The sequence below is a fragment of the Anguilla anguilla genome, chromosome 6 (genome assembly GCF_013347855.1).
Source record: "Anguilla anguilla isolate fAngAng1 chromosome 6, fAngAng1.pri, whole genome shotgun sequence".
Classification (NCBI taxonomy): Eukaryota; Metazoa; Chordata; class Actinopteri; order Anguilliformes; family Anguillidae; genus Anguilla; species Anguilla anguilla.
In genome coordinates this window covers 40,342,182-40,358,384 of record NC_049206.1, presented here as the reverse complement: position 1 = coordinate 40,358,384, position 16,203 = coordinate 40,342,182, and the positions used below count along the sequence as shown (strand labels likewise).

Sequence of the window (16,203 nt, the reverse complement as noted above, 5' to 3'; positions counted from 1 at the left end):
TGCCAGAAACCATCCCTCAATCACAGGAAACTTGCAGCAGTCTCTGGGTTTTCAGCGCTGAACCATAGAAACTTGGGAAATGAAATTAATTAAAATAGTCCAGCTGCAGCTTGAAAAAACTGCAGGTCTAGCTCCATGCCCTCTCAACAGGGCCTTTTCAGTAAACCAAGCAACCATTTATTTGATTGGATATTTACAGACAAAAGAGACAAAAATTAAATAGCTATTGAGAGCTAAGAGATTACAGATTTGAATATAACAAGTTTGTATTGTTAAGATTTTATAAATATATATTTATTTATCAACACATCATGAAGTGGGCTTATCTGGAACACCCATGGACTTAAAGGGTACGTTTTGACATATTTTGACAAATTAAACAAGAAAAACATTAGAGATTGGTACAAATGAATTATTGACACTTCAAATGAGAGATTAGACTTTCATTTTAACTAAAATGTTCTTACTTGGGGCACTATATATTAAAAATGTCTGAAAAGCGGATTTGGTGGGCTTAATAGGGACGTTTACCCTAAATGTTCAATGGGGAGAATTATTGACCATTTGTGATGATTTAATCAGCAAGAAAATGTAGAAGGAAAAATGCAAAATCCCCTAAATGTGGGGCTTAATTGTATGAACATGTGGAATTGTTTGTGAATTCTGTCTGTTTAGCTCAGAAGGTGTCGCTAATCTCCAGAAGTTTTCTTTCTGTCAGAATAGTTAGGCTAATGCCTTTCGAATTTCTGACCCAGGACCCAGGTCTGCAAGATCCAATGCTTGTTTAATTCATTTTAGCAGCAAGTCCCACATCCTTTAATAACTTAATAGTTCTTAATAGTCTTAATAGTTCACAAAGTTACAAAAAATATGTATAATCATTACCAACAATGGAAATTTTATATTTAACATACTTTCACAGACAAAACCACTGTATTACTCGATATTTGAAGAACGGGGTGCTGGAAGTAGGCCTACTCTTCCTTCACACTGCTGCTGAAGAAGAAAAGCACATCAGTGCTCATCCAGACACTCATCTGTGTTTCACTGCGATTAAAGGGGTCTGTATGTCTAAACTTGAATGATAATTACATTGCTCCCAGAAATAACAAATACCAGTCTTTTACTGCTCGGAAGTATAGAGCTGCCTGTTCTGTAAGGAAACAAGGAGACGTCTCCGGTCTCCGGACACCATTAATGCTACACAGACGCACCTGATGAGGATCACGTCTGATCATGGCTGTAGTAACAGTCCTGTTTATACCGTGGAACAGGACCCACAGTTCCCTGACCCGCAGGTGTGGAATGAATCCTGGCGGACCTCGAAGGGGTGGACAGGCATCTGCACGTGACACCCCGTGGGAAATAAGGGCGTGTCTTTTCAGGAGCAACTGCACAGCTTTTAGATACGGTTGTAATTTTTCATTTGTGCTATGAAAAGCCATGTTAGCCTGGAATAAATAATGGCCAACAGGAACACGACATGCTAAACTGACTGCGCAATTCAGCTGCTGAACTGCAGAGGGATAGCTGGAATTGTGGGAGAATAGAGAGTTGCTCTAATAAAAAGGAAAGGCAGAAACAGCAAGTGTGTGAATGTGTGTGTGCACGGGGCCTGTGTGTGTTATAGTGCTTTACCTCTGCCATGCCGAAATTTAAACAACGATGAAGAGACTTGAGCTGCTTAGTTTCTGTTTGGCACCGACACGTGGATACGTCACAGTCTGCCTCAACGTTATATTATCCATCCCACGAGGACATTGGGTTCATGGTCCTGGAGGTGGTCTTCACCGAGGCAGAGTAGTGCATTCTCTGGCCCATCCAGTGCAAATCTGGAGCAAAAGTAAAGTTGGTGGCAAACTAAAGATCTTGTTCCAATATATATCTGGTCCATATCTGATCCCCATGCATCCAAACACCATGTTACACTGATGGAACAGCATGTTTACTTATCTGATTCACAAAATAATTTCTGACAAAGACACATCACCTGTTGTGGGTGGTGCTACAGTAATTCTAATCATGATAAGAGCCCAACCGATATATCAGTTTGGCCGATATATCGGCCATTATTTGACTTTTTTGACGACATCGGGATCGGCAGTTATACAGCCGATGTGTCCCGATTTTTAAATAAGTATAATAAACAAAAAAACATTGATTGTTTATCTGTACTTGTCTGTTCGAACGTTGTAATTGCTATTTACTAGAATTATCCAGTAGAGGGAGCTGTAATACAAGTGTGAACTGCAGTAGCTGACGCGCTACTTCTGTAATAAGACGTTTGTCACTCGTGCCTCATCCAATATTCTCCACTGCAAGACTTGTCTGCACAGATTCGATTGCCGCAATAAAGGTATGTATATTTAGTGAAAGTTTTTAATTAAATACGTTTATACGACCACTATGTTTATCAATCCTCATTAACAAGCGAACGAGCTAGCTAACATATTTGGTTCACTTTAACAAGCTAGCTGGCTAGCAAGCCTTCATGAAGTGGCAGTGAGCACAAGCAGCGTAGGATCTACATTTCCAGAGGACATCGCTGTATTCTCAAATAAGTAACCAGCCAAAATAAAATTGTGATTGAATGCATCACGCGTGTTTTTTTTTAAATCTGAGATAATGATATTAGCTACTAGCCTATATGATGCTGTGTCGATAGCCAACGTGTTATTGCAAGCGATTGTGTCATCTAGGCACGTGTCATCGTAGCAAGCTAACCAGACAGTAAAAACGTCGATAAAACACTTCTAACGTGGATAATCTTAAACCATGTTATCTAGCTTTGTCGTGATAACATGAGAGAAGGATTGCTGTTGGAGAAGTGAATCAACCAACAGTTCGCGCGGGTAACCTGCACGAAAGCGCATTGTAGTTTTTTTCACGTATTTCATCCAGTCAATTTAATTTCATCTAACGTTACACTTGATTCACTCATTAGCTCCGCTAGATAATGTCTTACTCTTTGAGATCATGTAGTAGAAGTAAAATAAGAAAATATAATTCATTTAACTTACTGAGAATATATCATAAGAAATAATGAGGCTGTGTCAATAGCTAATGCGTTATTGGGAGCGAGTGTGTCATCTAGTCGCGTCAGAGCGCATTGTAGTTATTTTCACCTCCGAATTCTTATGGACAGGGAACCTCGCTAGATAAAGTCCTACTCTTTGAGATCATGTAGGAATAAAATAAGAAAATATAATTAATTTACTGAGAATAGATACAAAGAAATAATAATAACAAATGAATAACAACAATAATAATTAAAAAAAATACATGTTTGAAACTGGAAAACTGATTTTTTAAAATTATTTTTCTATAGATGGCTGGAAAAGAAAGGAGTAAAAGCAAGGTGTGGAGTTATTTTGATTAGAGCCCGACCAATGCCAGATTTTTGGGTCCGATGCCAATCCCGATTTTGCAGAGTCCTAGCCCACCGGTTACCGATGTTTTGACCGATATTTTGTCAAAAAGTGCAACATTTTCCAGTCAATTTGAAAAACTTATATTTTATTAAAGTTTCTATATTTAAGAACATTTAACTTATAAGCAAACAAATAAAAATTAAAATAAACACACAAAGAACTTTTTAGATTAAAAAAAGGAAAAGATGATATTAAATTAAATATATATATTAACCCCATCTTTAAGTGTGTGAAATCAAAATAACTCCAGCTACAGAGTTAAACAAGTGTAACGTTAGATGAAATTAAATTGACTGGATGAAATACGTGAAAAAAACTACAATGCGCTTTCGTGCAGGTTACCCGCGCTAACTGTTGGTTGATTCACTTCTCCAACAGCAATCCTTCTCTCATGTTATCATGACAAAGCTAGATAACGTCTTAAAATGATCCATGTTAGAAGTGTTTTATCTGCGTTTTTACTGTCTGGTTAGCTTGCTACGATGACGCGTGACTAGATGACACTCGCTTGCAATAACGCGTTGGCTATTGACACAGCATCACATAGTAGCTAATATCATTATCTCAGATTTAAAAAAAACAAATGTGTGATGCATTCAATCACCATTTGATTTTGGCTGGTTATTTATTTGAGAATACAGCGATGTCCTCTGGAAATGTAGATCCTACGCTGCTTATGTGCTCACTGCCACTTCATGAAGGCTTGCTAGCCAGCTAGCTTGTTAAAGTGAACCAAATATGTTAGCTAGCCCGCTCGCTTGATAATGAGGATTGATAAACATAGTGGTCGTATAAACGCATTTAATTAAAAACTTTCACTAAATATACATACCTTTATTGCGGCAATCGAATCTGTGCAGACAAGTCTTGCAGTGGAGAATATTGGATGAGGCACGAGTGACAAACGTCTTATTAGAGAAGTAGCCTAGCGCGTCAGCTGCTGCAGTTCACACTTGTATTAGAGCTCACTCTACTGGATAATTCTAGTAAATAGCAATTACAACGTTCAAACAGACAAGTACAGATAAATAATCATTGTTTTTTTGTTTATTATACTTATTAAAAAATCGGGACACATCGGCGGCATAACTGCCGATCCCGATGTCGTCAAAAAAGTCAAATAATAGCCGATATATCGGCCACACCGATATATCGGTTGGGCTCTAATTTTGATTTCACACACTTAAAGATGGTGTTAATATATATATTTAATTTAATATCTTTAAAAAATTTTCTTTGTGTGTTTATTTTTATTTGTTTGCTTATAAATTAAATGTTCTTAAATATAAAAACTTTAATAAAATATAAGTTTTTCAAATTGATTTGAAAATGTTGCACTTTTTGACAAAATATCGGTCAAAACATCGGTAATCGGTGGGCTAGGACTCTGCAAAATCGGGATCGGCATCGGACCCAAAAATCTGGCATCGGTCGGGCTCTAATCATGATGCAATCAGTATATCTAGACAGGAAAACAAAATTGGCCCAGTTGGGATTCAGTGATGTATCACCCACCAGGGGTAACCTAATCAGAGGGGAACTGACGCTAGGGCCCCACACCCTGAGTAGTCCAGCCTTCTGGGGCTTTTCTGGGGCTTTTCTGGGGCTGTAAGAGAGAGATTACATTTCTAAGCTATACCTTTTTTAATATAAAGTTTCCAAGTATGCTGATAAAAGCATTTTTAAAAACAAAACATTCCAAAACTCTTCAAAGGGTATAGAGAAAAAAAAGATTAGAAATTGAAAAAAAGAAGTTTGCATTATTTTTCATTCTCTATATTTTCTATATTTACTTTTCTTTTTCCCCAAAAGCCAAGAGTTACATCAGCATTAGAATGTTCAGCTAAGAACATTCTAATCACACTTACACCAAAACAGGCAAGATACAGAAGGTTGTGCGCTGCTAAGTAACTAAAAGATCAAAGAGTATTTTATACATTGAAAAATGGAAGTAAGTGAAATTTTTTTTAAAGGAGTACCATGGTGATTTTCACACTTTCTCGGTTTTATGTGCTATTTGCACAAGAGGCATTGAAGAAACACAATGAGCAAAGTATTAAATATGTCCGTTCTGTATTTTTGGAGAAATATTCATCGTCCTATTTTCAACCGCTTGAGAAAGTTGTCATTTTTCTACGTCACGAATACAGTAACCACTCCCATTTCCACGCCCCGTAAAGAAATCTGACAGGACACACCGTCCTGCTGTTCAGACAATGCAAATATTTGACTAACGTTAGGTTCACTTAAATTAGAGTGCCTTTAGATTATTTCTGGTTATATTCATTTTGCTAGCTAGCTAACGTTAGCTAGCTAGGAGGTTTGCTTTCATAAGGCAATGTTATCGATAACGTTAGCTTGCTAGTTTGCTTTTATGAGGACGTTATAGTTGTGCTTTTATCTTAACTTGGCTAGCTAGATAGCAAAAATTATAATTGGATATAAGTCAACGTCCTTACCTTAGCTATCTATCGATACTTGATATACTACTAAGCTAGCTAGCTTGTGAAAATTCAGTCTCCCAAAGAGAGCGCGTATCATGGGGGTAGCTATGGTAATGGGGCACGGTCTGTCAATCATAGCTAACTGACAGTTCTCATTACCACACGCAGACGGTTCGGGTGAATTTTTATAGTGGGAAATTTAGGCTTAGAAAAATAAGTTTTAAAGTACATTGAAATGACTGAAGAATAAAAAAATTATGCACATTTGTTTTGTTGTTGCCTGAAGACAACTGGGAAGTGTCACGTTCAACCACCATGGTACTCCTTTAAATAGCGCTGTAACCCAAGCAGGAAGCCTCACCAATTCACATTGCTGCTGATTATGACTCATTAAAAGCCGTAAGTTGTTTTATGTGAATGGAAGTGGGCGGTGAATGCACAGACCACTCCCACATTGATGATGTAGTAGCACATGATAGATCCTACCTGTGAATTGGCAGCTGTAATACGACCACAAAGAGGAACAGGCGGATAGGAACTGTTCACTACTTTGGGTGTGGCTCAGATGGTTATCCCCTGTCGGCTCCAGCATGCTCCTCGCTGCTCATGGCCAAGGCTGCATATGGGGGCCTGGGTACAATGTTCACTCAGCCCCTTTCCTTCATGGCCTTGGCCTTCTCCTCCTGGAGCGTGCAATACCAGAAGCTGAAGCCATTTCGGCAGACTCTCAGCCATCATACAAGCAGCACTACACTGTAGGGCTATAGGTAGACCATTTAGGCTTCAGGGCTCCTCAGTATTGTATTTCTGACTTGTTTGAATGTGTCAGCTTCTATAAAGCCATGCAGAGTCCCAGTCTGGATATCCATGTGTTTCAGCTCTACAGCTGTGCAGTAGAGCCTTATTCCCTCTCTTGGAGAGCATTGCTGTGACCCTGACCTTTCCGGAGGCACTCTGGAATGAGAGAGCCAGAGGAGCTCCTTTTCTGCTCTCCATCTTCCTCCCTCCCCCTCTTCCTCTTCCTGAATCCCACTGAAAGAGATCATACAGTCAGGTAACAGGATGCAATAAAACACTTTGAGACACATCAGCCTGTTTGCCCATGAGCTCGATTTTGGTGCAGATCTTTTCAGATAATGGAACAGGAAAATAGTATAGTCACAGGTTTTTTAAAAATCAGTACAAAGAGGCCCTTAGTTCAATCTAAAGTGAGTTCTGAGGTCAAGAATTTGGCTACCTTGTTCTAAGCAGGTGGGGTGGAGCCACGGGTGACGCTGGAGCTCTTCTAGCGTTGCTCGTTCGTTCACCTCCGGTGCCAAACACCTGCTCATGAAGTCCTTGACTTCTGTAAACGGCGAAACACAAGTAGATAAAAGGAGGGTAAAATCTGTGACATCAAACATACAGCCCCGCCGTTTCCTGCTGACTCAACTCGCCTGAGGACAGCCCTGTAGGGAAGTGGACTCTGCTCAGGCTCTCATGGCCATCGTTCGGGTTAAATGGCAGGTAGCCACAAACGATGGCAAACACTGTGACCCCGAGGGACCACACTGTGGAGAGCCCAGCCTGGTACAGCCCCTCCGCAAACCACTCTGGAGGTGCAAAGTCAGTGGCGCCTAAGGAACAGACCGAGAAGAGTGTGCATACACCTATGAAAATGAAGCCTATATATTTGTAAACATTTGCTGCATGCAGAATTTTCTAATTATTTTACCTCACTATAATAAGTGCAACAGAACGTCAGTATTTACTCCCCAAGTTCCAAACCCTATAAAACCTGTAAACTGGTCCTCTCACTGACCTGCAAAGGAACTGAGAGGCGTGTCCGTCCAGGGAGTTCCACACCCAAAATCAATGAGGATGACACGCAGGGTCTCCGTGTTTATCAGGATGTTGGTTGGTTTCACATCCCGATGGAACACTCCTGCACGCTGGCAGTGCAGGAGGGCGTGAAGCAGCTGGTCTATCACTGCCCTGGCCTGCTGTTCACCCATCACTTTGTTCTGGGTGTAGCAGAAATCCACCAGGTCCTTACAGGGGTCAGGCCGCTCTAGCACCATCACGTAGCGGTCTGGGGCATCAAACCACTCGTAGAGCTGCAGGATGTTAGGATGACCCACGTTCTGATTCACAAGTCCCATTAGCCCCACCTCCCGAGGTGTTCTGACTTCCTGTCAAGGCTGTAGAGAGAGGAAGTCAAGCCGGTTGGCTAGAATGCGCATGAGCTGGGGGTGGTTATAATGAGATAAAGCAAGGCCGGTTATGAGCTGGGTATGTATATAATGAGGTTCAAATGGTTATGAGCTGGGTGTGATTATGAGGTTGTAGTTGGCAATTAGCTATGAGCTGGGTGTAAATATAATGAGGTTATATTTGGCAATTGTATGAGCTGGATGTGGTTATAATTAAGTTCATATATATTGGGAAGTTGTATGAGCTGGCTGTGGTTTGAGGTTATACTGGACAGTTAGTGTGTGGTAAGGTGTCGCAACAATGATTAATGAGTCTTGATACTGCAGATTATCCATCACAGCACACATTTTGAGGAGATTACAGGACAGCCTATAGAAGGAAAAACCAGTAATATAAAAAACTTATTAGGTGACAAATGAGTCATTGTGAACATGATAACTGCTAAAGTGTTACTCATTAGAAGCAGGTCTTCTTCTATTTCTGCCGCATATTTTAGGGCTTCCTGAATCCCACGGAAAGAGATCATACAGTCAGGTAACACGATGCAATAAAACACTTTGAGACACATCAGCCTGTTTGCCCATGAGCTTGATTTTGATGCAGATCTTTTCAGATAATGGAACAGGAAAATAGTATAGTCACAGGTTTTTTAAAAATCAGTACAAAGAGGCCCTTAGTTCAATCTAAAGTGAGTTCTGAGGTCAAGAATTTGGCTACCTTGTTCTAAGCAGGTGGGGTGGAGCCACGGGTGACGCTGGAGCTCTTTTAGCGTCGCTTGTTCGTTCACCTACAGTGCCAAACACCTGCTCATGAAGTCCTTGACTTCTGTAAATGGCAAAGCACAAGTAGATAAAAGCAGGGTAAAATCTGTGACATCAAACATACAGCCCCACCGTTTCCTGCTGACTCAACTCACCTGAGGACAGCCCTGTAGGGAAGTGGACTCTGCTCAGGCTCTCATGGCCATCGTTCGGGTTAAATGGCAGGTAGCCACAAACGATGGCAAACACTGTGACCCCAAGGGACCACACTGTGGAGGGCCCAGCCTGGTACAGCCCCTCCGCAAACCACTCTGGAGGTGCAAATTCAGGGGCACCTAAGGAATAGACCGAGAAGAGTGTACATACACCTATGAAAATGAAGCCTATATATTTGTAAACATTTGCTGCATGCAGAATTTTCTAATTATTTTACCTCACTATTATAAGTGCAACAGAACGTCAGTATTTACTCCCCAAGTTCCAAACCCTATAAAACCTGTAAACTGGTCCTCTCACTGACCTGCAAAGGAACTGAGAGGCGTGTCCGTCCAGGGAGTTCCACACCCAAAATCAATCAGGATGACACGCAGGGTGTCCGTGTTTATCAGGATGTTGGTTGGTTTCACATCCCGATGGAACACTCCTGCATGCTGGCAGTGCAGGAGGGCGTGAAGCAGCTGGTCTATCACTGCCCCGGCCTGCTGTTCATCCATCACTTTGTTCTGGGTGTAGCAGAAATCCACCAGGTCCTTACAGGGGTCAGGACGCTCTAGCACCATCACGTAGCGGTCTGGGGCATCAAACCACTCGTAGAGCCGCAGGATGTTAGGATGACCCGTGTTCTGATTCACAAGTCCCATTAGCCCCACCTCCCGAGGTGTTCTGACTTCCTGTCAAGGCTGTAGAGAGAGGAAGCCAAGCAGGTTGGCTAGAATGTGCATGAGCTGGGGGTGGTTATAATGAGATAAAGCAGGGCCGGTTATGAGCTGGGTATGTATATAATGAGGTTCAAATGGGCAGCTGGTTATGAGCTGGGTGTGATTATGAGGTTGTAATTGGCAATTAGCTATGAGCTGGGTGTGAATATAATGAGGTTATATTTGGCAATTGTATGAGCTGGATGTGGTTATAATTAAGTTCATATATATTGGGAAGTTGTATGAGCTGGCTGTGGTTTGAGGTTATACTGGACAGTTAGTGTGTGGTAAGGTGTCGCAACAATGATTAATGAGTCTTGATACTGCAGATTATCCATCACAGCACACATTTTGAAGAGATTACAGGACAGCTTGTAGAAGGAAAAACCAGTAATATAAAAAACTTATTAGGTGACAAATGAGTCATTGTGAACATGATAACTGCTAAAGTGTTACTCATTAGAAGCAGGTCTTCTTCTATTTCCGCCGCATATTTTAGGGCTTCCTGAATCCCACGGAAAGAGATCATACAGTCAGGTAACACGATGCAATAAAACACTTTGAGACACATCAGCCTGTTTGCCCATGAGCTTGATTTTGATGCAGATCTTTTCAGATAATGGAACAGGAAAATAGTATAGTCACAGGTTTTTTAAAAATCAGTACAAAGAGGCCCTTAGTTCAATCTAAAGTGAGTTCAGAGGTCAAGAATTTGGCTACCTTGTTCTAAGCAGGTGGGGTGGAGCCACGGGTGACGCTGGAGCTCTTCTAGCGTTGCTCGTTCGTTCACCTACAGTGCCAAACACCTGCTCATGAAGTCCTTGACTTCTGTAAATGGCAAAACACAAGTAGATAAAATCAGGGTAAAATCTGTGACATCAAACATACAGCCCCGCCGTTTCCTGCTGACTCAACTCGCCTGAGGACAGCCCTGTAGGGAAGTGGACTCTGCTCAGGCTCTCATGGCCATCGTTCGGGTTAAATGGCAGGTAGCCACAAACGATGGCAAACACTGTGATCCCGAGGGACCACACTGTGGAGGGCCCAGCCTGGTACAGCCCCTCCGCAAACCACTCTGGAGGTGTAAAGTCAGTGGCGCCTAAGGAATAGACTGAGAAGAGTGTACATACACCTATGAAAATGAAGCCTATATATTTGTAAACATTTGCTGCATGCAGAATTTTCTAATTATTTTACCTCACTATTATAAGTGCAACAGAACGTCAGTATTTACTCCCCAAGTTCCAAACCCTGTAAAACCTGTAAACTGGTCCTCTCACTGACCTGCAAAGGAACTGAGAGGCGTGTCCGTCCAGGGAGTTCCACACCCAAAATCAATGAGGATGACACGCAAGGTCTCCGTGTTTATCAGGATGTTGGTTGGTTTCACATCCCGATGGAACACTCCTGCACGCTGGCAGTGCAGGAGGGCGTGAAGCAGCTGGTCTATCACTGCCCCGGCCTGCTGTTCATCCATCACTTTGTTCTGGGTGTAGCAGAAATCCACCAGGTCCTTACAGGGGTCAGGCCGCTCTAGCACCATCACGTAGCGGTCTGGGGCATCAAACCACTCGTAGAGCCGCAGGATGTTAGGATGACCCGTGTTCTGATTCACAAGTCCCATTAGCCCCACCTCCCGAGGTGTTCTGACTTCCTGTCAAGGCTGTAGAGAGAGGAAGTCAAGCAGGTTGGCTAGAATGTGCATGAGCTGGGGATGGTTATATTGAGATAAAGCAGGGCCGGTTATGAGCTGGGTATGTATATAATGAGGTTCAAATGGGCAGCTGGTTATGAGCTGGGTGTGATTATGAGGTTGTAATTGGCAATTAGCTATGAGCTGGGTGTGAATATAATGAGGTTATATTGGGCAATTGTATGAGCTGGATGTGGTTACAATTAAGTTCATATATATTGGGAAGTTGTATGAGCTGGCTGTGGTTTGAGGTTATACTGGAGAGTTAGTGTGTGGTAAGGTGTCGCAACAATGATTAATGAGTCTTGATACTGCAGATTATCCATCACAGCACACATTTTGAGGAGATTACAGGACAGCTTGTAGAAGGAAAAACCAGTAATATAAAAAACTTATTAGGTGACAAATGAGTCATTGTGAACATGATAACTGCTAAAGTGTTACTCATTAGAAGCAGGTCTTCTTCTATTTCCGCCGCATATTTTAGGGCTTCCTGAATCCCACGGAAAGAGATCATACAGTCAGGTAACACGATGCAATAAAACACTTTGAGACACATCAGCCTGTTTGCCCATGAGCTTGATTTTGATGCAGATCTTTTCAGATAATGGAACAGGAAAATAGTATAGTCACAGGTTTTTAAAAAATCAGTAAAAAAGAGGCCCTTAGTTCAATCTAAAGTGAGTTCTGAGGTCAAGAATTTGGCTACCTTGTTCTAAGCAGGTGGGGTGGAGCCACGGGTGACGCTGGAGCTCTTCTAGCGTCGCTTGTTCGTTCACCTACAGTGCCAAACACCTGTTCATGAAGTCCTTGACTTCTGTAAATGGCAAAACACAAGCAGACAAAAGGAGGGTAAAATCTGTGACATCAAACATACAGCCCCGCCGTTTCCTGCTGACTCAACTCGCCTGAGGACAGCCCTGTAGGGAAGTGGACTCTGCTCAGGCTCTCATGGCCATCGTTCGGGTTAAATGGCAGGTAGCCACAAACGATGGCAAACACTGTGACCCCGAGGGACCACACTGTGGAGGGCCCAGCCTGGTACAGCCCCTCCACAAACCACTCTGGAGGTGCAAATTCAGTGGCGCCTAAGGAATAGACTGAGAAGAGTGTACATACAACTATGAAAATGAAGCCTATATATTTGTAAACATTTGCTGCATACAGAATTTTCTAATTATTTTGCCTCACTATTATAAGTGCAACAGAACGTCAGTATTTACTCCCCAAGTTCCAAACCCTATAAAACCTGTAAATTGGTCCTCTCACTGACCTGCAAAGGAACTGAGAGGCGTGTCCGTCCAGGGAGTTCCACACCCAAAATCAATAAGGATGGCACGCAGGGTCTCCGTGTTTATCAGGATGTTGGTTGGTTTCACATCCCGATGGAACACTCCTGCATGCTGGCAGTGCAGGAGGGCGTGAAGCAGCTGGTCTATCACTGCCCTGGCCTGCTGTTCATCCATCACTTTGTTCTGGGTGTAGCAGAAATCCACCAGGTCCTTACAGGGGTCAGGCCACTCTAGCACCATCACGTAGTGGTCTGGGGCATCAAACCACTCGTGGAGCCGCAGGATGTTAGGATGACCCGTGTTCTGATTCACAAGCCCAATTAGCCCCACCTCCCGAGGTGTTCTGACTTCCTGTCAAGGCTGTAGAGAGAGGAAGTCAAGCTGGTTGGCTAGAATGTGCATGAGCTGGGGGTGGTTATAATGATATAAAGCAAGGCCGGTTATGAGCTGGGTATGTATATAATGAGGTTCAAATGGTTATGAGCTGGGTGTGATTATGAGGTTGTAACTGGCAATTAGCTATGAACTAGGCGTGAATTTAATGAGGTTATATTGGGCAATTGTATGAGCTGGATGTGGTTATAATTAAGTTCATATATATTGGGAAGTTGTATGAGCTGGCTGTGGTTTGCGGTTATACTGGACAGTTAGTGTGTGGTAAGGTATCGCAACAATGATTAATGAGTCTTGATACTGCAGATTATCCATCACAGCACACATTTTGAGGAGATTACAGGACAGCTTGTAGAAGGAAAAACCAGTAATATAAAAAACTTATTAGGTGACACATGAGTCATTGTGAACATGATAACTGCTAAAGTGTTACTCATTAGAAGCAGGTCTTCTATTTCTGCCGCATATTTTAGGGCAACCTGAGGAAATCGAGATAAAAGATGAGAAGTGCAAATGCAATCTTTACAAACTGCTTCATGCTTTGTGGTTTTACTGTCATATACAAACACCTAAAGACAGCAGATATGCTTATATATTTCATTTCACAGTTTTGCTAATGTTGATGTTACACAGTAAAATAATATTAGTTATGAAAAAGCTAGGAAAAATTACTCATATTACAATTATGGCTTTTGAAATAAGCCAATACAAGAAAGGATGATGCATAAAAACAAGTCTAAAGAAACAGCAATATAGTTAATGGAAGTCAGTATAAATGGGGCATACAATGGATACTAAGAATTAAATGGCAATATCAGAAGATAGTCCCAGGTGTTACTAGAGGAGAACAGATGCATCAAGGCGCAGTGGAGAAGTTGACATCTTACTGGCAGTCCATCAGAGATGCGAGTCCCAGCATATACTGATCCGCATCCTCCCTCACTATGTCAAATGTAATTATTTCTGCCTGTACACATATGCCTAAATAAATGTGTAAATAAAAAATTACATGAGGATATATAATAAAATTTTCCTTCGTACCTGAAGGAGATTTTACAGATGTCTACTGGCTTAATAGTGGTTAGTAGCCTAGACATTCCGTTCTTGTGCTCAAAAGTAAATACATGTTCACCAGACTCGCAACTATGACGGTATTATGCAGATTGTTCAATGGCGCAAGCAAACTGAATATGTTCACACGTACAACCTCTAGACGTCACTGTAGACACTTATGAAAAAAATATTCCTCAAAATCTTTTCCACATTAAAACTTTGCACGCTCGTTGTTATATGAACCAAGGCTAGAAAATTCTACGTTAGCCTGGAATTTCTTTACTGCACACATTATCCATTTCAGTAACTGCTTAGCTAACCAGTAGCCTGGCTAGCTAGCTTTCGTGATCATTAGCTGTTTTTTGAAAGCAAAATTGCTACCTGGCTTTGATAGCAGCCATAAACTGAATTGGAAAGAGAGAGGCCAATAGATTCGTAAGAGTTGTTACCAGCGAATTGGGCTACTTTTTACTTTTACTTATATGATTGTTAATATATGGTAAAATAGTAGGCCTAAAGCAGCAGCCGTGCATAGATAATTCATGAATTAAGCTGCACTGGTCCAAAAGCTACACACCACGCGCCTGGTTGCCCCCAACGCCCCCGAACGGAGGCTTCCATCAGTAGTAGCCCGATATATTTTCGCCACCAAGGGGCAGCGTAGCTTGTCGACTCAGTTTCGTTTTGGTTAGGTTCTCTTTGCTTTCAGAATGAGATTCTTTGACTCCAGTGTAAATGGACAATACATGCCTCAGTGCTGTATACACTTGCCTAAGCTGTTCAGCAATTATAGTTAAAGATTGTAATTATGAGAATCAGCTGCCATTATCGGAATATAGATTTTCAATGACGCCCAAATACATACAAGTGGTTGGCAAAGTTACTAGATAACGAGTAGTTTCGCTGCTCATTATCGCGATCATTTCCCCCAGGTGGTTGACTGAAATATCGTTGTTATTGCCTGCCCATCACATGACAAGTCTTCAGACGGACAGTTCTGTGTTCGGACCACGGTCTATGGCCTGGGTACTAATAGTTACTGATACATTCGTTAACTAGCTAGGTAGCTAGCAGTTGTGATTGTGAATTATACTATCTGATGGAAAAACACGTTTTCAACGAGAAGTTACTTACATATACAAAGCACTGTCTATAAGGCATTGCTTCAAATCTAGTCCTGCCCATAGTGTAAATAATTTTATGTTTCTTGTTATAAATGTCTCTTTATAAATGTGAATGTTACATGCTGCTAGGGGAATGTAATGGAATTCATACATTAATTTAAATGCCTTGCACGAGGCAATTTTTGTTTTTAGACACTTTGTTGTGAGACAAACTTTGAATGATGGCATTGTCTTCAGATGATGCTACAGATATGCTTTGAATGCACTGTGATCTGGGCTGTGCTTAGCTACGCATGTAGGTACAGCTAATAACCTCTTTAGCCAGCTGGCTCATAATGGGCAAGACATGAATTAGCACATACCTTCAAGCATAAAAAAATGTTTTCAGTAAGAGGTCAACATGTCACAATGCAACAGATCTGGATTTTAACCAGAACAGGCTGTGCAGTTTAGACCTTTATTTAGAATGGTCAGTGAAGAACAACAATGATGGCCTGACAATCGGACCAGGACCAAGGCATGTATAACTATACGCTATATGGACTAAACAAAGGTAACTTGGTTCGTGCACGTTATCATTTATGATAAATTACTTTTTTTGCTGCATCAAAACTCTTCAAAATAATTGTTAGCCAGGTCGATGCAGACAGATGTAAAGATTTTACTCTGCAGTGTGGCCACTTCATTAGAATAGTCAGTGGGGACTGGCATCAGCGTTACTGAGCCTCAAGAATTCAGTCATGGTGGTCTAAAACACCACACATAGACATGAAACACATAGGTGGATTATAATGAGTGAATTATTATCATTTTCACATTTAGGAGTTCTTATACATATTTACATGCAATCCATTTATAATCAATTGTTTAAAGGTATATCAGAAGTGTTCTACTTCAGAGTC

General features: G+C 41.6%; 2 protein-coding genes across 4 annotated transcripts; both read right to left on the bottom strand.

The window, feature by feature from the left end:
* Positions 1-505: 505 nt before the first annotated feature.
* LOC118229484 (serine/threonine-protein kinase pim-2-like) lies at positions 506-10,548 on the bottom strand. 3 transcript variants are annotated; one of them, XM_035421454.1, is made up of 6 exons: positions 10,467-10,548; positions 9,350-9,728; positions 8,985-9,164; positions 7,677-8,055; positions 1,639-1,832; positions 506-1,342 (listed from the first exon to the last, which is right to left on the bottom strand). In XM_035421454.1, the coding sequence occupies exons 2-4, from the start codon at positions 9,687-9,689 to the stop codon at positions 7,982-7,984; spliced, it is 594 nt and encodes a 197-aa protein (XP_035277345.1). In that variant the 5' UTR covers positions 9,690-9,728; positions 10,467-10,548; the 3' UTR covers positions 506-1,342; positions 1,639-1,832; positions 7,677-7,981. The 3 variants fall into 3 exon arrangements, with proteins under 3 accessions (XP_035277345.1, XP_035277344.1, XP_035277346.1); XM_035421453.1 differs by lacking the exons at positions 506-1,342; positions 1,639-1,832 and adding an exon at positions 7,303-7,491; XM_035421455.1 differs by lacking the exons at positions 506-1,342; positions 1,639-1,832 and adding an exon at positions 8,786-8,893 and having other exon boundaries at positions 7,974-8,055.
* A 1,606-nt stretch (positions 10,549-12,154) lies between these two features.
* LOC118229485 (serine/threonine-protein kinase pim-2-like) lies at positions 12,155-13,082 on the bottom strand. The gene is made up of 3 exons (XM_035421456.1): positions 12,713-13,082; positions 12,348-12,527; positions 12,155-12,256 (listed from the first exon to the last, which is right to left on the bottom strand). Exons 1-3 carry the CDS (start codon positions 12,969-12,971, stop codon positions 12,219-12,221), a joined length of 477 nt encoding a protein of 158 aa, XP_035277347.1. The 5' UTR covers positions 12,972-13,082; the 3' UTR covers positions 12,155-12,218.
* Positions 13,083-16,203: the final 3,121 nt, after the last annotated feature.